The 18,437-nt window shown below is 44.0% G+C and overlaps 3 protein-coding genes across 5 annotated transcripts; 2 read left to right on the top strand and 1 right to left on the bottom strand.

Moving 5' to 3' along the window:
* Positions 1–317: 317 nt before the first annotated feature.
* Positions 318–4,944, top strand: LOC119211396 (tetraspanin-8-like). Its single transcript, XM_037462268.2, has 8 exons — positions 318–414; positions 3,181–3,243; positions 3,316–3,435; positions 3,573–3,647; positions 3,722–3,817; positions 3,929–4,036; positions 4,117–4,200; positions 4,274–4,944. Exons 1-8 carry the CDS (start codon positions 358–360, stop codon positions 4,343–4,345), a joined length of 675 nt encoding a protein of 224 aa, XP_037318165.2. The 5' UTR covers positions 318–357; the 3' UTR covers positions 4,346–4,944.
* A 959-nt stretch (positions 4,945–5,903) lies between these two features.
* On the top strand, positions 5,904–11,126 carry LOC119211393 (uncharacterized). Of its 2 annotated transcripts, XM_062559156.1 has the most exons (4): positions 5,904–6,042; positions 6,857–6,917; positions 7,089–7,369; positions 8,610–11,126. In XM_062559156.1, exons 3-4 carry the CDS (start codon positions 7,099–7,101, stop codon positions 11,039–11,041), a joined length of 2,703 nt encoding a protein of 900 aa, XP_062415140.1. In that variant the 5' UTR covers positions 5,904–6,042; positions 6,857–6,917; positions 7,089–7,098; the 3' UTR covers positions 11,042–11,126. The 2 variants fall into 2 exon arrangements, with proteins under 2 accessions (XP_062415140.1, XP_037318158.2); XM_037462261.2 differs by lacking the exon at positions 6,857–6,917.
* A 651-nt stretch (positions 11,127–11,777) lies between these two features.
* Positions 11,778–18,419, bottom strand: LOC119211395 (F-box only protein 15-like). 2 transcript variants are annotated; one of them, XM_037462266.2, is made up of 10 exons: positions 17,949–18,419; positions 17,799–17,855; positions 17,524–17,628; positions 17,073–17,297; positions 16,653–16,850; positions 16,431–16,551; positions 14,623–14,705; positions 14,319–14,464; positions 12,646–12,770; positions 11,778–12,322 (listed from the first exon to the last, which is right to left on the bottom strand). In XM_037462266.2, exons 1-10 carry the CDS (start codon positions 18,137–18,139, stop codon positions 12,035–12,037), a joined length of 1,539 nt encoding a protein of 512 aa, XP_037318163.2. In that variant the 5' UTR covers positions 18,140–18,419; the 3' UTR covers positions 11,778–12,034. The 2 variants fall into 2 exon arrangements, with proteins under 2 accessions (XP_037318163.2, XP_037318164.2); XM_037462267.2 differs by having other exon boundaries at positions 12,167–12,322; positions 12,646–12,805; positions 17,949–18,418.
* Between the last annotated feature and the right edge of the window lie 18 nt (positions 18,420–18,437).

Raw genomic sequence — 18,437 nt, 5'->3', positions numbered from 1 at the left:
CTCCAGCAACGTGCAATCACACCAAATTCATTGCGTCTCACTTCCTGTTGGGTTTCATTTGTTCAAGTCATGGGCCAACATCATTTTGTCCATCAAGGTCAAAAGTACAGCGTGAACCTCCTCACTGAAGCCAGCAGGGGGCGCTATCGAACACAAATAACCACTCTAATAAATGACCACCAAATAACCAAACTAAGGAGAGGAGGAGGCGAAGGGAAGGAGAGGAGGGGCCAGGAGAGGGAGGGAGGAGTGGAAACGGGTCGAGCCGGCTGCTGAGGGAGAACCTCCCCCCCCCCCCCCCCCCCCCCCTCCAGGAAGCTGCTGCTGGCTGCAGAAGGAGTGAAGACCCAAGAAGCCATGGCTGTGAATAAATGTGTCAAGTTCCTCCTCTTCTTCTTCAACCTGCTTTTCTGGGTGAGTCGACAAAAGGATCATTTTTAACTTTTCTCCTGTTTAGTTTGTATCACTTTGGAGACGTTTGAGTCATTCGTGTGTTTTTTGTTTAGTTAATAACTAACTAGTAATAACATGAATAACTTGATTTGGTTTGTCTTTGGAGGATTTTTGTCTCTTACTGAATTTATGATGCAGGGTTCATTTATTAATGTGTTGTTCTATCGAGTCACGGTTCTACCCATCTATCTATCTACCTCTATATCTATCTACCTCTATATCTATCTGCCTCTATATCTATTTATCTATCTACCTCTATATCTATCTACCTCTATATCTATCTGCCTCTATATCTATTTATCTATCTACCTCTATATCTATTTATCTATCTACCTCTATCTCTATCTATCTATCTACCTCTATATCTATTTATCTATCTACCTCTATATCTATTTATCTATCTATCTACCTCTATATCTATTTATCTATCTACCTCTATATCTATTTATCTATCTACCTCTATCTCTATCTATCTATCTACCTCTATATCTATTTATCTATCTACCTCTATCTCTATTTATCTATCTATCTACCTCTATATCTATTTATCTATCTACCTCTATATCTACCTCTATCTCTACTTCTATATCTATATCTATCTGTCCATCTGGCTCTTGGTCTTTGGGTGGATTCTGCTTTATTAAACTTTAGTCCCTTGCCTGTGTGGCTCCAGTGGAGTCAAACAGGTTTTGTGCGTCTCCATTATTTGTGAACACAAAGGTTTCTCAGTTTCAGGGCGTGGATGCTGTGCGATCAGAATCTATCGAAACCGGCGAGCAGCGCCTCACACGGGCTCTGTGTGTATATATATACACACACACACACACACACACACACATGTATATACACACATACACTTATACACAGTAAATATAAACCGTATGTGATGCACTTGATTGACACCTGTTGTAACGCTGTCCTGGTTGACATTAGTGAAGGGCCACCAGTCACAGTCTTTCCTGTATTAGTGGGCCTCAGCGGCCTCTTGCTGCACTGACTGTGAGGCCCGGTTTCCTTCTTTGACCCGTTTGTGACAAGAAGTTTCCACCTTTCACTGAGTCTAAAGAGTCAAATGTTCTGCTGCTGTTTATTTCAGTCTGTGTTCCCAGAAATGATGTAAATCAATGTTAACCTGATCGTACCAGTCAGGGGACGCCATGCGTTACCTAATAATCATGATGGGGGGGGGATACAGCAGCTTTTAGTGGCCACGTGAAGCTTCCCGATGGGACGAAGACAGAGTCGCTAACGCTGAGCTAAAGAGCAACAGACAGCGTTCACATATTAACACAAACCTTTAAATGACAGAATTCAAGCTGCTTTTATTCTGATGAGGTTTGACCTGTGATTACATCAGATGGTTCTCCATCACTGTACATGTTATTACATTACATCACATTACATTAGATTACATTACATTACATCACATGTCATTTAGCTGACGCTTTTATCCAAAGCGACGTACAATAAGTGCATTTCCACACTTACAGATACAAACTCAGAAGAACAAGTAACAAGAAAGTACATTTGCATCAAATAAGCAGTTTCAGAACATGTTATAGATAAGATCCGTTTTAAGTCCAGTTTAAGGTCTACAGTTAGTGTTTTAGTGGAGGTCGAGTCTGAAGAACCATGAACAACAGACGCTGCGTTCAGGGACCATGTCTGTGCAGGAAATACACAAAGTACAAAACAAAACTAAATTTCCCCTTTAGTGAAAACCCACAAATCTAAACACGTGCCTCCTCTTCATCATCATCATCATCATCATCTTCACCACAAAGTGTGTCAGCTGTTACTGAGAAGGACAACAACACCATCGCTTCATGTTTACAACACAACAAACATAGAACCTTTGTTTCCTTTGTACGTCATGAAAGGGTTTTCACTCTGAACTGCGTTTTGTGCGTCTGTGTGTATGTGTGTTTTTGTGTTTGTACGTTTGTATGTTTGTGTGTATGTGTGTTTGTGCGTTTGTGCGTTTGTGTGTTTGTGTGTTTGTATGTTTGTGCGTTTGTGTGTTTGTGTGTTTGTGCGTTTGTGTGTCTGTATGTTTGTATGTTTGTGTGTTTGTGTGTTTGTATGTTTGTGCGTTTGTGTGTTTGTGTGTTTGTGCGTTTGTGTGTCTGTATGTTTGTGTGTTTTTGTGTTTGTACGTTTGTATGTTTGTGTGTATGTGTGTTTGTGCGTTTGTGTGTCTGTATGTTTGTATGTTTGTGTGTTTGTGTGTTTGTGTGTCTGTATGTTTGTATGTTTGTATGTTTGTGTGTTTGTGTGTTTGTGTGTTTGTATGTTTGTGCGTTTGTGTGTTTGTGTGTTTGTGCATTTGTGTGTCTGTATGTTTGTGTGTTTGTGTGTTTGTATGTTTGTGCGTTTGTGTGTTTGTGTGTTTGTGCATTTGTGTGTCTGTATGTTTGTGTGTTTTTGTGTTTGTGCGTTTGTGTGTCTGTATGTTTGTATGTTTGTGCGTTTGTACGTTTGTATGTTTGTGTGTTTGTGTGTTTGTATGTTTGTGTGTTTGTGTGTTTGTGCGTTTGTGTGTTTGTGTGTTTGTATGTTTGTATGTTTGTGCGTTTGTACGTTTGTATGTTTGTGTGTTTGTGTGTTTGTGCGTTGATCTGCTCTCACTCGCTTGATGAGCTCTGATGAGCCGCTCCCTGCTGGTCTCCATGGTAACGCGGTGGTCTGGGTCCTGGTGTCTCACTGTTGTCTCCTGTCCTCCTGCAGCTGAGTGGTTGCATCATCCTCGGCGTCTCCATCTACCTGAAGGTGGACAAGGATCAAAATGTGGTGAGAAGCTGGTAAACATCCCACAGGTGTCAGTGGTTACGTATCAGATGCTGATTGGTCGTCTCTCACCAGATCACCAATGAGGCGATCCCGGGCATCGACCTGATGATCGCCATCGGGGTGATCATCATGATGCTGGGGTTCCTGGGCTGCTGGGGGGCCATCAGGGAGAACCGCTGCATGCTGCTCATGGTGGGACCCGACCTTATCAAATACCATTTTAATTTTAGTTTAATTACGTATAATATTTACTGTGTTTTATGGACTTTTTAAACTGTGACTTCTGTATCATTTTGTACGAATGTGCTGCTCCTCCTCTGATCCCACAGTTCTTCATCAGCCTCCTCGTCATCTTCATCCTCCTGCTGGCTGCTGGCATCCTGGGGGCCGTGGAGGGGAAGAAGGTGAAACAGGAAGTGACGTCGTCGCGGTGTTGTCGCAGGCAGGATGTGAGCTCACCTGGTTTGTGTGTCTGCAGGTGAAGGACTGGGTGAAGCAGCGTCTGGACAAACTCACGCCGCTGTCATCGCAGCCGGCCAACGTGAGGGACGACCTGGAGAAGCTGCAGGCCAAGGTAACCCCCCCCCACACACACACACACACGTACAGACACACACACACACACACACACACACGTACACACACACACACGTGCTGTTGATGACCAGCGGCGTTGGTCTTGCAGCTGAAGTGCTGCGGCCTCGCCAACGGGCCGGCGGACTGGGATGTAACTCCTCCCTCGTGTCGCTGCAACGCCACCGTGCCGGAGTGCCTCTCCGGCGTGTACAGCACGGTGAGCCACATACGTGTCTACATGTGCATGTGTGTGTGTGTGTGTGTGTGTAGATGACTTTGATCACTGTTGTCCTGCAGCCATGCTCCACCCAACTCATCACTCTGACAGAGAAAAACATGGAGGTGGTGCTGGGGATCGCCTTCGCCATCGCCATTCTGCTGGTGAGCACACACACACACACACACACACACACTCAGCGTAGAACGTCTCTAATGGTTCTACTTCCTCTCTCAGATCTTCGGGATAGTCTTCTCTATGGTTCTCTACTGCCAGATTGGCAGGAAGGACGCCATCAGCACCGCCTGATCGCCCGCCCCGCCTGGCCCCGCCCCCCTCCTCGCCTGGCCCCACCCCCCCATGACCACATGACCTCAGTACTACTGTAACTTTAGCTGTACCTTTACTGTGGAGTGTCACAGGCGTCGTGGTGGCATCTCAAAGCATCAACAAGTGCTGTAGAATCATCTGAATGGACTAAAAGAAACTAGTAGAAAATATTGGAGGGTTCCTTTAACTCCAATTTCATTTCCTATTTTGTGGCCTAAAGGAACAAGAATTTGGAAAAATGATGTCAAAAACAATTTGTGATGTTTGAGGCTCGTTTAACAATATGAAGCTTACATTAATATCTCGCATGAATGATTCTCGTATCTAAAATCTAAAGGTTTTATTTTCTGTATGTAGCTGAAATGAAGGTGAACAAGCTTCCATACGTGTCTGTGCACATACACACATGTGTGCATGTGTGCACAGACACACATGTGTGTCTGTGCACATGTTCACTGCTGTCTGCTGCTTGGAGAATTTCACACAATGATCCTCACAAAGTGTTTTGTTCCATTAGAAAGTATAAAACATTCACTTATCACAACGCTGTTATTATTAAAAGTGCTTTAAACTCGTTACTGTGGGGGTTTTTTTTTACTGTTCAAAATGTTTTTTTTGTCCCCCTAAAGTTTGTGTCTGTTATCAGAGATGCTCATGAGTCCCAAAGCTCGAGTCTGAAGTCACTGTGTGTGCGACTCGAGTCCCCATCTCTGTCTGTCATAAAGGGAAATAAAAGCGGAGTGTTCACGACCATCCTCCTCAGTGACAACGTGAATGTTCTATATGTTGAACTTCTCTATGGATCTACTATGATCTTCAAAGTTACCTAAAGCGTTTGTTCTTGACATGCTGTACTTTTTTGTACATGACAAACCTTACTTTATCTTGTCTTGGTTCATTTAAATTCCTCATTTTGATGAAGCCTGACGTTGGTACTTCCCTCTTTGATGATGACATCACGTCTTCTCTGAACACCTGCGAGCTGCTGGTCTGCATTCTTTCGATCCCTCAGCAGCGCTTCTTTGTACTCGAGTCATGTGACGCGAGGACGGCGCCGCGGTAGGATGTATTTTGACAATCTTTAATTCATCTCTCATTCATTTGGCGTTTATTTATTCACCTTCCTTCCACAAAACCTTTAAAAAGACAAGTTATGCTTAAGTGGGTGGAGTTTTATTTTTGGGAGCGACCTTTGACCACAGTTAATAGTTAACAGAATGACTCCCCTGTGGAACATTAACAGATCGATGCAGCCTGTGGATCAGAAGGAAGCTTCCCCTGGAACACGGGTGAGATCTTTGAAAAACACTCCTGGTTCCACTACTGACAACTCGAGGCACCAGAAGTGAACTGGAGAATGTTCTCGTTGTTTCGAGCTCGTTGTGTTGAATCCTTTTAATTTGTCAGCCTGTGGAATGTTGACATGTTATTGGTTTGGATCAAATAAACCACGTGAGATGAGAGCTCTTATGTAACTGGCTGTTTCCTCTCTGCAGCCAGAACCAGCAGCGTCCGGAAGGGAGTAGGAGGAGGAGGAGGAGGAGGAGGGGGGGGGCGCCTTTCTTCAACAGGAAGCAGAGCGTTTAGTGGCGTTTCACAGCCCTCTTCAGCCGCCGCTAGAACGCAGGAAGAGACGGAATATTCACAACGTTAATGAACCCGAGGGACTCGGCAGGGTGAGTTACTCACATTGTTGATGCTTCTCTGCGTTGCTGCTGCTACACAAACTTAGTGTCTGCTTTGTAAAACCAACCCAGCCTCAGAAATGATCAATGCTATTACATTTAGCTGAGGCTTTGACCCAGTGACTTACAGTGAGTCGCTGGGTTCAACAAAGACAAACTACAACGCGCCGTCATAAGGGCTGATAAAGTGCTACGTGGTTCAGATAAAGAAGGAAGAGTTTCACTTTTAGTCTCGGGGGCAGCTGTTTGCACTCGGTGATAACGATGAGGCAGGGTGGGGTTTCACAGCAGAGGGCTCTATATGCCTGAGGCCTCGTTTGACCTGCAGCCTCCAGCTGCCAAGAGTTTACGTTGCAGCTCTCAGATGAATCCTCACTCAGCGGCTTGTTCACGTTTCCTCTGCACAGGCCCATGTATCGCGTAACAAGTTAGTACCTAAAGAACAGGGAACCGCTTCAGGTGGCCTTCATTTAGAACCCCCAGGACTTTGGGTTGGAGTTTGGACGAGCAGAAACAACCACTTTTGGGTAATCGGGTAATTGGGTATTGGGTATGATCATAGATCTCCAGTCTGTGGAACGTTTGGTATTTCAACACGTGGAGGAAGCAGCGGTTATCGAGGCTCTGAGGAGGAACACAGACAAGAAATGGAGGGCTTCCCTTTTTTTCTCAAACAACACCAATAAAGCAACACGTGTAAATCCAAACTGATGGAAGTTACTTACTGATCCATAAACTAGTGAATAGTCTGACCTCACAGTCTTGAAACAGGGAATGACGATGAATCCTTTTCTCTTGACGGAAGGTTTCCGGCGGACCAAACGCTTCCAGTAATCCACTGATGAACTGTGGTCAAGGTTTGTGAGGTAAAAGGTTTAAACCTTTGTAAATGAAGCTGTGCTAAATGAAGAGAGTAACACTATATCTACGTCCTATTATATTTGTAAAATCCTGTAAATGATATGAAAAACTATTTACCTATTTTTATAATTTACAACAACCACCCTTCTGATTCAGTTCTCCATTATTTCTATTAGGGGAGCCATAATGGTGTCACTTAAAGAGGAGCTCTTGAAAGCTCTACGGGACTTAAAAGAAGAGGAGTTTGAGGAATTCAAGTGGTGGATGAAGGAGGATGAAATCGTGGAGGGCTATACAGGCCTCCCAATGGAGAAAGTGGAGAAAGCAATAAGGACGACCATGGTGGATCTGATGGTCCAGAAGTATAGCGGACCCGGAGCCAGGAAGATCACCGCAAAGATTTTAGAAAAGGTTGGCAGAAATGATCTGGTGCAGCGATTCCAAAATACCAGCAACGGTAAGTTGGTAGGTAACTAAAAATGGGAAAGTGTCTCACTCAACAACCCATTAGATAGAAATGGTATGGGCCAATGTGAGTGAGAGGTCTGGACACCTCCTATGACGGATGCAGGACAGATGGACAGAGACATAGAATCTCAACTTTCTCATACATATATATATATTAGGGCCGGGACTCGATTAAAAATATTAATCTAATTAATTAAAAGCTTTGTAATTAATTAATTGAAATTAATCGCATATATTATACATACAAATATTGAACCTGAAAACAGTGAGAAGTCATTTTTTTCACATGGATTTTTATTCAACCAATTCCAGTGTAGCAATAGCATATTTAGAAATATAGTACTTTCAGAAATTCAGGTAGCCTATAGGTAAGTAGACCTTCTGTAAACTATGTATTTTTAAGTAGACCAATACTTTCAAGTACATTCAGAACATTGGTTATTTTGTCAGACGTGGGCTTAGTTACCCTGGTCCTTAAACCAGTCCTCTGGTGCAGTGTGGGTTGGGTGTGGGTCCTTGTACGTCCACGCTAGCTGCTAGTTGTTTAGCGTTGAGGTGATACTTGAGGCTCGGTGTGAATTCCTTGTTGCACAGCTTGCACACAACCACGCTCTTATCGACGCTTCCATCCGTGTGTTTATTATAAGAAGATTTCCCATTCACGGGGCCACCCGACACGGTCTCGTCAGCTTCTTCGTTCATGTTCACTGTGGTTTGTTGTTGTCTCAAGTCATGGACGCTAGTTGGTGCTCCAGTATAATCGGTCCTCCGAAACTCATCCAGTGAGAAACGTTCCGCGGTGCAAAAAATAAGCGTAAAAATGCGTAAAAAATGTTTAATGCGTTATTTTTATGTGTAATTAATTAATCTTAATTTATATTGTAATTAATTAATCGCAATTAACGCGCTAATGTCCCGGCCCATATATATATATATAGGCCCCTCAGAGACAGATGCTCAAACCAGATGTTTTGGCAAATGCAACTCTGCTGAGGTGAGCATCTCCAAGAGCGTGTAAGGATTTATTCTACCTTCTTCAGGTTGGCCTTTAAAATTCAACCTAAGCATATATAGTTTTTACTAAAATCATGACTTGTGCGGACCTATTTTTTGAGATGGGCCACCCAACTCACATTCAATCCATTTCCATTTAAGCTGTGTTATAAAAGGTATGGGGGGATCCTGCATGACTAACTAAATCCTGCATGTCCTCTGCCCTTTTTTTTTAGATGTTACCCAAGAAGAAAAGACTGAAAGAAAGAACCCAGATTTAAAGTGGGTCCAGCAGTACGCAGTGGATGTGACTCTGGACCCTGACACGGTCCATCCTCATCTCGTCCTGTCCGCTGACAGGAAACAAGTATATCACAGCGATGTGAGGAAGACGCTACCGGACCACCCCAAGCGATTTACCAGATGTGTGAACGTCTTAGGGAAGCAGGGTTTCTCTTTAAGAAGATTTTACTTTGAGGTTCAGGTAAAACAAAAGACTGCCTGGGCTTTGGGAGTGGCCAAGGAGTCAATCAACAGAAAGGTACGTGTCAAGGCGGACCCAGAGAACGGCTACTGGACCCTAATGATGACGGCTGGAGAGGAGTATAGAGTCAACAGTGATGATCCCATTCATCTCCGTCTGAGTTGCCCCCTTCAGAAAGTGGGGGTGTTTGTGGATCATGAAGAGGGCGTGGTCTCCTTTTATGACGTAGAGGCCGCAGTTCATCTCTACTCCTTTACCGGCTGCTCCTTCACCGAGAAGCTCTACCCCTTCTTCACTCCTTTCACTAACAATGGCGGTGAAAACTCAGCCCCTCTGATCATCTCTCCCGTCAACCAACATCTGAAAACGCATTTCGTCACCGATCAAACAGAAGATTATGAAAAGAAGAAGACCGAGCTTATGAGCGTGCAGCAGTTCGCGGTGGAGGTGACTCTGGATCCTGACACGGCGCATCCCAACCTCATCTTGTCTGGTGACGGGAAGCAAGTATACCACGGCGACTTGAGGAAGATTCTACCGGACACCCCGGAGAGATTCTACAGATGCGTCAACGTCTTGGGGGAGCCGGGTTTCTCATCTGGAAAATTTTACTTCGAGGTTCAGGTTGAACACAAAACTGAATGGACAGTAGGAGTGGCCAGAGAGTCGATTGAAAGGAAGGGAGGAATCACACTTGGTCCTGGCTTTGGTTTCTGGACCATTTGTTTGGATGATGAAGAATATGAGGCCGTTGATAAGCCCTTAGTCCGTCTCTCCCTGGATCACCCTGTGCGGAAGGTAGGGGTGTTTGTGGATTACGAGGAGGGCCTGGTCTCCTTTTACAATGTAGATAGCGCTGATCATCTCTACTCCTTTAGTGGCTGCTTCTTCACCGAGAAGCTCTACCCGTTCTTCAGTCCCTGTACGAACGGTGGCGGTAGAAACTCAGCCCCACTGATTATCTCGCCTGTCAAAAAACAAGTGTTTGGTGGGAAGAAAGAATATGAAAAGAGGAAGGCTGAGCTTCAGAGGGTGCGGCAGTTTGCGGTGGAGGTGACTCTGGATCCCGACACAGCTCATCCCGCTCTCATCCTGTGGGATGATAGAAAGCAAGTAAGCTGCGGGGATGTTTATAAAAACCTCCCGGACAACGATAAGAGGTTTAAAAAATGCGTTAACATCTTAGGAAAGGAAAGTTTCTCTTCAGGAAGATTTTACTTTGAAGTTCAGGTTAAGGGAAAGACCGCCTGGACCGTGGGAGTGGCCAAAGAGTCGATCAACAGAGCAAAAAGCGTCGTGCTGAGTACTCAAAATGGTTACTGGACACTGTGGTTGAAGAACGCAGATGAGTACGAGGCTAACGATAGCCCAACAGTGGATCTCTCTCTGAGTCGCCGCATTCAGAAGGTGGGGGTGTTCGTGGATTACGAGGAGGGCCTGGTCTCCTTTTACGATGTAGATGGCGCGGTGCATCTCTACTCCTTCACCGGCTGCTCCTTCACAGAGAAGCTCTACCCCTTCTTCAGTCCCTCTACCAATGACGAAGGTTTAAACTCCGCCCCTCTGACCATTTCTCCCGTCCCTCCCAGTAGTCAAAAAGAAGATGGAGAAAAGAAGGCCAAGCTGATGAGCGTCCAGGAGTTCGCGGTGGAAGTGACTCTGGATCCCGACACGGCTCATCCCAGCCTCATCCTGTCTGGTGACGGTAAGCAAGTATACCACGGCAATGTGCGGAAGATTCTGCCGGACACCCCCGCGAGGTTCTATAAATGCGTGAACGTCTTGGGGGAGCAGACCTTCTCGTCTGGAAAATTTTACTTCCAGGTACAGGTTAAAAACAAGAACGCCTGGACCTTGGGAGTTGTTAAAGAGTCAATTGACAGGAAGGGAGGAATTCAGCTATGTCCCAAAAAGGGCTTCTGGACGATTTGGCTGAGGAACGGGGAGTACATGGCCAACGATGTATCAGTAGTGAAACTCTCCCCGAATCAACCTCCTCAGAAGGTGGGAGTGTTTGTGGATTGTGAGGAGCGTCTGGTCTCCTTTTACGACGTCGATGCTCAAGATCTTCTCTACTCCTTCACCAGCTGCTCCTTCTCAGAGAAGCTTGTTCCTTACTTAAGTCCCTGCACCAACGACGATGGTATAAACTCCGCCCCCTTGATCGTCTGTCCCGTCAATTGAAACCCGTAATCATTCGAGTTGATCGCGGTTCTGATCTTTGTTGGCAAGGAAACTCCTTTTCAGAGGTGCTAAAGGGTTGAAGGTCTTAGTTTTAAAAAAGGGAAAACGAAATATCTTATGTGGCATTTTCCCAATTGAGCTATATATTAAATATGGAAAATATGAAACATTCATTTATATTAAAATGATAGGCTATCAGATTATATCTATTTTTTTACATTCAACTAAAACAAAGGACGAACTTTTGTATAATACACAACTTTGCCTGCTGTTTGTTAATGGAACTAAAGTACTTGGAAGTTGGAATTTATATTTTTTAATACAAATATTGCTGCACAATATGGCTGAATTATGAACAAATTACAAATAAAAAAATTCTTCCCAAATGGAATTAGCGTCATCGTTTGTTATCTTCAGATTGACAGCTGAAGTGTTTCACTAGTCTAGTTTCATTCTTACAGACTATCACTGGTTAATGTATCACAAATGTGTGTGTGTGTGTATACATATATATATATATAGAGATTGAGATAATTCAAAACTTTTTTACAGGAATTTGCATTTGATCAAATTTTAATGTGGTACGACAATGACTGGGACATTTTTTTTGAAGTTAACAGGATATTGAATCATCTGGAGGAGCCCAACTGACCTTTGTGCGTGTGAAGAAATCAGATCCCTCTCAAATAAATTAAGCAGCTACAGCTGGAGATATTATGAACGGTTTAATCTTGACATTACAAGACTTCCTGTAAAACATTCAAATAAACACACTTTAAAGCTTTTCTTCAACTAAAAAAGTCCAAACTAATAAATAAATCCTCTTTTCTTAAACTCTTGCAGAAAAAGACGTACTTTTGAACAATGAAACAAAATTATTATTTTTATATTTAATATATATTCCGTTCCAAGTGTAATAGAAACCAAAAGCAGTGACACACCAACGCCATTCGGAGCCAAATAAGCGAACAAAGGCTTTGACACGTCGTTTTATCACGAATAGCAGCTTCCGATACGCTGATCAAACACATCGATCGACGTAGGAGCTGCGACGGCGACGCGGACCACGAGGTCGACCACGAGGAACTGCCTCTGCTCCGTCAGCCGGACCAGCCTCATGGTCACCTGACCCCCGTGGTCGCAGTGGCGCATCAGGAAGTGCTCGCCGGCGTAGTCGAGGGGCGGAGGCCCCGTCGCCCCGACGACGGCGACGGAGGAGCTGACGCACCAGAGAGGCTTCTGGGAGTCATCCAGCAGAGTCAGCGTCATGACGCAGCAGTTCTATGCACGAGAGGAACATTGGGGGAGGGGGGGGGTAATAGAAGGGGGCGTGATCTTTTGAACCATGTGACCCCCCCGTCAGACGTCTACTACCACGATGTGTTCAGGTTCAGCCTGAATCCCTTTTCTGCTGATATTGACTGAACCTCATTTTTTCTTCTTGAAAAAAAAATGTGATTTAAAATTCCAGGATTTGTGAACCTGGTTTTATAACTTATTCCCCTCTTGAAGAGCTGAAGAGCGTTAATCTTATATTTAGTTTTACTCATGCTAAGCTAAGTGGCTACCAGGTGTCTAGGTGGTGTTGTTGGAGGAGACCTCACCTCCACGGAGCCCTCCATGGCCTCGCTCCTCCAGGGCAGCTCGATGACCCCAGAGAGCGACCGGTGCTGGGACACGTTGTTCCTGCTGATGACCCTGATCTCCAGCAGGCCGTGCTGGATCCCACCTGATCAGCACACAAAACCAGCAGGAGGGGTCCGCCTGTTTATTTAATCCCAGGTTCAATGTAAGAAATGGCGAGAAAGAAATTCTCAAAGAAATCTAGAAAATGTTATTTATTATTAGTCTCAGAGCCTACAATATATTTTATTAGCCAATCCTGACCTATTTGATGTAATTAGATAACCTTTTAATCAGGTTACATTATGTAAATAAAGTACATTGTAATCTGCTCACATTATGTATCAAATGACCTGTTAATCTGGTCACATGTAATCACATGACCTGTTAATCTGGTCACATGTAATCACATGACCTGTTAATCTGGTCACATGTAATCACATGACCTGTTAATCTGGTCACATGTAATTTTAATCTGGTCACATGTGGTCACATGTAATCACATGATCTGTTAATCAGGTCACATGTAATCACATAACCTGTTAATCTGGTCACATGTAATCACGTTACCTGTTAATCTGGTCACATGTAATCACATGAACTGTTAATCTGGTCACATGTAATTTTAATCTGGTCACATGTGGTCACATGTAATCACATGATCTGTTAATCAGGTCACATGTAATCACATAACCTGTTAATCTGGTCACATGTAATCACGTTACCTGTTAATCTGGTCACATGTAATCACATGACCTGTTAATCTGGTCACATGTAATCACATAACCTGTTAATCTGGTCACATGTAATCACGTTACTGTTAATCTGGTCACATGTAATCACATGACCTGTTAATCTGGTCACATGTAATCACATGACCTGTTAATCTGGTCACATGTAAATTTAATCTGGTCACATGTGGTCACATGTAATCACATGATCTGTTAATCAGGTCACATGTAATCACATAACCTGATAATCTGGTCACATGTAATCACATGACCTGTTAATCTGGTCACATGTAATCACATGACCTGTTAATCTGGTCACATGTAATTTTAATCTGGTCACATGTGGTCACATGTAATCACATGATCTGTTAATCAGGTCACATGTAATCACATAACCTGATAATCTGGTCACATGTAATCACATGACCTGTTAATCTGGTCACATGTAATCACATGACCTGTTAATCTGGTCACATGTAATTTTAATCTGGTCACATGTGGTCACATGTAATCACATGATCTGTTAATCAGGTCACATGTAATCACATAACCTGATAATCTGGTCACATGTAATCACGTTACCTGTTAATCTGGTCACATGTAATCACATAACCTGATAATCTGGTCACATGTAATCACATGACCTGTTAATCTGGTCACATGTAATCACATGACCTGTTAATCTGGTCACATGTAATTTTAATCTGGTCACATGTGGTCACATGTAATCACATGATCTGTTAATCAGGTCACATGTAATCACATAACCTGATAATCTGGTCACATGTAATCACATGACCTGTTAATCTGGTCACATGTAATCACGTTACCTGTTAATATGGTCACATGTAATCACATAACCTGATAATCTGGTCACATGTAATCACATAACCTGATAATCTGGTCACATGTAATCACGTTACCTGGGCAACAGCACAGTTGGCGGAAGTACCCCTTCATGATCTCTGAGCCGGTGTTGTGCAGGACCAAGTGCAGCGAGTAGCCTTGCAGCCCGACTTCGGGGTCCAATTTCCCCACAGGAGGCGGGCCGAGGGGCTCTGAGTACGGGCTGCAGGAAGGGACAAAAAGGACGAATGAAGATCCCCCGGAGATTATCATGAATATATCATTTTAAAAGAGTATATCATTTAAAAGTAAATAAATAGAAAATGAAATGGCAGATACAAGCTGCGCTGAGGTGTTCTGACCAGCAGAGGGGGGACTCACCAGACTGGAGATCCCAGCAGACTTCTCTCCACCAGTTTGTGGAGGTGCAGTGTGACCATGACGAAGGCGACTGTGTCTTCACCCTAAAAAGAAATATAAAAACACATGGATGGACATGCTGAATCACACAGAGCATTGCATGATTGAAGAACAGTTTCACTTCACATTCCTACACTATGAAACTAATATTGCACTAAACACTTCCCCTATTGAATCCTGACCTCCAGTTTACTTTACATTTGCTTTCACTTGTATCTTCATGACGGCTTGATATTAAAGCTTAGTGTCTGCGTTCATTAGCCCTTCCAAATGGTTCAGATTCAAATGCTCATTTATTGCTAATTAACTAATTAATTAATGATTTATTTATTTTATTAATTTTATTTTGTATAACTTCACCTCTTTTAATTAAGTCAATGGGAAATATAAATTGTGCTGAAGCTTGAAAAGTGCAATAATAATATAATATTAGTTCACTTTGCTGCCTCAATCCTGAGAATTTCCCATTGTGGTACCAAAAAAGTAATATCTTAAATACATTTTATTTGTATAGCACTTTTCATAATACTCAAAGACACAAATATATTATTTAAGAGCAAATAGCTATTTAATCTCAGTTTAATCATTGTTGTCTCCTCATGGTTCCTCACATTTGATGATTTTTCCAGAGAGAAAAGGTATGATGAGGAGTTCCTCAGGGCTCCGTCCTGGGTCCCCTCCTCTTCTCTATCTACACCAACTCTCTCGGCTCCATCATTGACTCACATGGTTTCTCCCACCATTACATGTCATTTAGCTGACGCTTTTATCCAAAAGCGACTTACAATAACCGCAGATATGCAGATGACACCCAACTAATTCTCTCCTTCCCTCACACAAATCTGCCTGTGTGATTGACATCTCTCAGTGGAGGTCTGCTCACCACCTGAAGATCAACCCAGACAAGACTGAACTACTTGTAAGACTCTCCCACAAAGGACCTGACTGTTAACTTTGCCCCCTTTGACTGATGGAACCTCGATGTGACACCTGACTCCCAACATCACAGCGACATCACCATCCCGTAGGTCCACGCTCTACAACATCAGAACAGACTACTGTAAGTGTCTCCTGGCAGGTCTCCCTGCTCCATTCCACCTCTGCAGCTCATCCACAATGCAGCAGCTCCACTGGTCTTCAAACTTCTTAAGTTCTCCTCCACTCCTCCTCTCTTCACTGGTTACCAGTGGCTGCCTCATCCAGTTCAAATCACTGGTTCTCATGTACCATGCTGTAGACCTTAAACTGTACTTATAACGGCTCTAATCTATAACATGTTTTGAAACTGCTTATTTGATGAAAATTGTACTTTCTTGTTACTTGTTCTTTATAATATATTGGACATATTCATTTACGGTAAAACATTTAATTGAATGGAACAAAATTCCAAAATACAAGATAATAAATAAAACTGCATAGATAAAGACAACATTCATAAATCGGAATAAATAAAACCTACAAATCATCTCAACGAATGCTTTAAACATCACAAGAACAAATGATACATTTTTCTTCCTTATATTTGTATAAACTAAAGATATTATTTTGAGAGATTTGTGCTATAGAAGCAACAACTGATTAGAAATGAGAGCGGAAACTCCAAAAATTCCATGTGATTGTTCAATCAGCTTATTGGATGAAATTGCACTTTCTTGTTTCTTGTTCTTCTGAGTTTGTTTCTCTACGGTGGAAATGCACTTATTGTAAGTCGCTTTGGATAAAAGCCTCAGCTAAATGACATGTGATGGAATGATAATAATAAAACTTGCCCTCCAGGTTGCCACGGTGACGGCGGGCTGCAGACGCCTCAGAGTCACCAGCTGGTCTCTGCCGAAAAAGCAGCAGCGAGTCCTGGCGTCCAGCTGCAGGATGAGAGAGCGCCAGCCGGGCCTGAGGAGGGGGGGGTCAAGTGGAGGTCACGGATAAAGCTTTATTCACACTGTTGACGGTGGACGACCAGTGGAGGGGGTCGAGGTAGCGGGGCGTCTCACCTCCCGCCCCGGAGGCTCCTCCCCTCCCTGACTCCGTACAGGCGGAGGCTTCGGACCTGACCGAGTCGGGGGAGGCGTCCGTCTCCAGAGAAGAAGACGATGGCCGAGGATTGGAAGAAGTGGGCCCGGCTCGGCTCCACCGTGATCTCCCGCCCGGAGCAGCAGGTGAGCGTCAGCTGCCAGCTCACCTTCAGGCTCCTTCAGGGGGGAGGCAGACACCTCTGAGGTGCTTTATCAAACCAGGGGCTCCGATAGCAGCCGCAATAATACCACACAATACACCAAATACCAAGATCCATTGATTCTAGATTCAGAAAAGTTCAGAAAACCGTCTCATGTCCCGCTGCGTCTCTTGGACTGGTCTTTCTCCTCAGAGGAGGTCTGTCATAAAGACGCTGCAGCCGTGACTTCCTGTGGTACCTGAGGACCCGCTCCGTACTCCGAGGCAAACCGCTGTTGGGGTTGACGTCTCTCATCTTGCTCCTCCACTTGTTCACCTCCTGTCCGATCGTCCTGAAGTACGTCTTCTTCCAATGACCCGGCCGAGCCGCCGCCGAGTCGACCCCCGGAGACGCATCAGCCGCCGGCTTCGGCCTCCATGATTGGCTCCCAAAATCGGAGACGTAGATCTCACGCCAGATTTCACTGAAAGGGAAAAGAAATGTCAAATTGGCTCACAATAAAAGCCATCGAGTGCCTTCACAATAAAAGCCATCAAGCGCCTTCACAATAAAAGCCACCAAGCGCCTTCACAATAAAAGCCATCAAGCGGCTTCACAATAAAAGCCACAAAAAGGACTGTGACGAAGCCACATTAGAAACATGTTATTGTCTGATTTGCAGGTATCTACATGAGTGGACTCTGGCTCACTCGGCGGCGGCGAGCTGGTGGAAGGTTTTGCTGACGTGACTGACGCAGAACAGCGACGAGGCGTCCAGGTACGAAAGGATCTTCAGCACGATCTCGGGCGGCAGCCTGGAGAAAAAGGTGAGAAAGGACAGGTGAGGGGATAGTTTACAGGTGGTGGCCACACCCCTCGACAGGTCAGGTGGTAGAAATAGATTAACATTAACATTCTCTTTTTTTTACTCAATTTACATTACATTTATTTATGTAAAGCATTAGCAATACTAAAGCTGTGGTACCTTTCCATGAAGTTGTCTACAGACGGAGAAGTTGAATCGGTTTCATATTCCTTCCATCTGGATTACAAATAAAAGCAGAGGAATAAACAATGTGGAATAATTAAGTAGTTTAACTCTTTGAATAAACGTAAATAAATCCTCTGGTGTCACCTGCAAACCTCCCCGTTCGGCGGGTTCGTTTGTCTCTTCCCGCCCGTTGGACCCGACTCGCTTCCGGTCGGACCCGGTGCAGCACGCGACTGTGGTGCTGCCGGAGCCGTTCGGCCGCAGTTCGGCTCGGTTCGGTTCCTGCTCAAACCCTCCAGGAAGCTCAGTAAGAACGACCCTCGCCCGGCCGCCATCTTGGAACGTCTCGGAGTCGCCGAGTCCACTCGGCGTTGTTTTTCACAATAAAGTGAAGTCCTCGGTTTATCGTGGCTGGAGCGCTAGATCAGTAGTCTGCTCTAAACAGACATTGATTATTCATCTAAAATAACACATTTAAAAAAATAGTTTTTCTTGTAAGTTTTTTCCTTTCATTTTTTTTAACCTCCAGTGATTAACTGCTATAACGTGTTATGAATAAATAGCACATACATTCGATAAAATAAAATCATGCCAAAGTTACTAACTAAACAATAGTTCACAAATATGAATATG

Source organism: Pungitius pungitius, chromosome 2 (genome assembly GCF_949316345.1).
Source record: "Pungitius pungitius chromosome 2, fPunPun2.1, whole genome shotgun sequence".
NCBI lineage: Eukaryota > Metazoa > Chordata > Actinopteri > Perciformes > Gasterosteidae > Pungitius > Pungitius pungitius.
This window is presented reverse-complemented; position numbering and strand designations above follow the sequence as displayed.

Coding starts and splice junctions, on each gene's coding strand:
- LOC119211396 (XM_037462268.2), top strand. CDS start 358: ATGGCTGTGAATAAATGTGTCAAGTTCCTCCTCTTCTTCTTCAACCTG. Junction 4,037..4,116: donor TCTCCGGCGTGTACAGCACG/GTGAGCCACATA, acceptor GTTGTCCTGCAG/CCATGCTCCACCCAACTCAT. Junction 4,201..4,273: donor TCGCCATCGCCATTCTGCTG/GTGAGCACACAC, acceptor TTCCTCTCTCAG/ATCTTCGGGATAGTCTTCTC.
- LOC119211393 (XM_037462261.2), top strand. CDS start 6,020: ATGAACCCGAGGGACTCGGCAGG. Junction 6,043..7,088: donor AACCCGAGGGACTCGGCAGG/GTGAGTTACTCA, acceptor TATTTCTATTAG/GGGAGCCATAATGGTGTCAC. Junction 7,370..8,609: donor ATTCCAAAATACCAGCAACG/GTAAGTTGGTAG, acceptor CTTTTTTTTTAG/ATGTTACCCAAGAAGAAAAG.
- LOC119211395 (XM_037462266.2), bottom strand. CDS start 18,139: ATGGCGGCCGGGCGAGGGTCGTTCTTACTGAGCTTCCTGGAGGGTTTG. Junction 17,856..17,948: donor CCGAACGGGGAGGTTTGCAG/GTGACACCAGAG, acceptor TTTGTAATCCAG/ATGGAAGGAATATGAAACCG. Junction 17,629..17,798: donor GTAGACAACTTCATGGAAAG/GTACCACAGCTT, acceptor CTTTTTCTCCAG/GCTGCCGCCCGAGATCGTGC.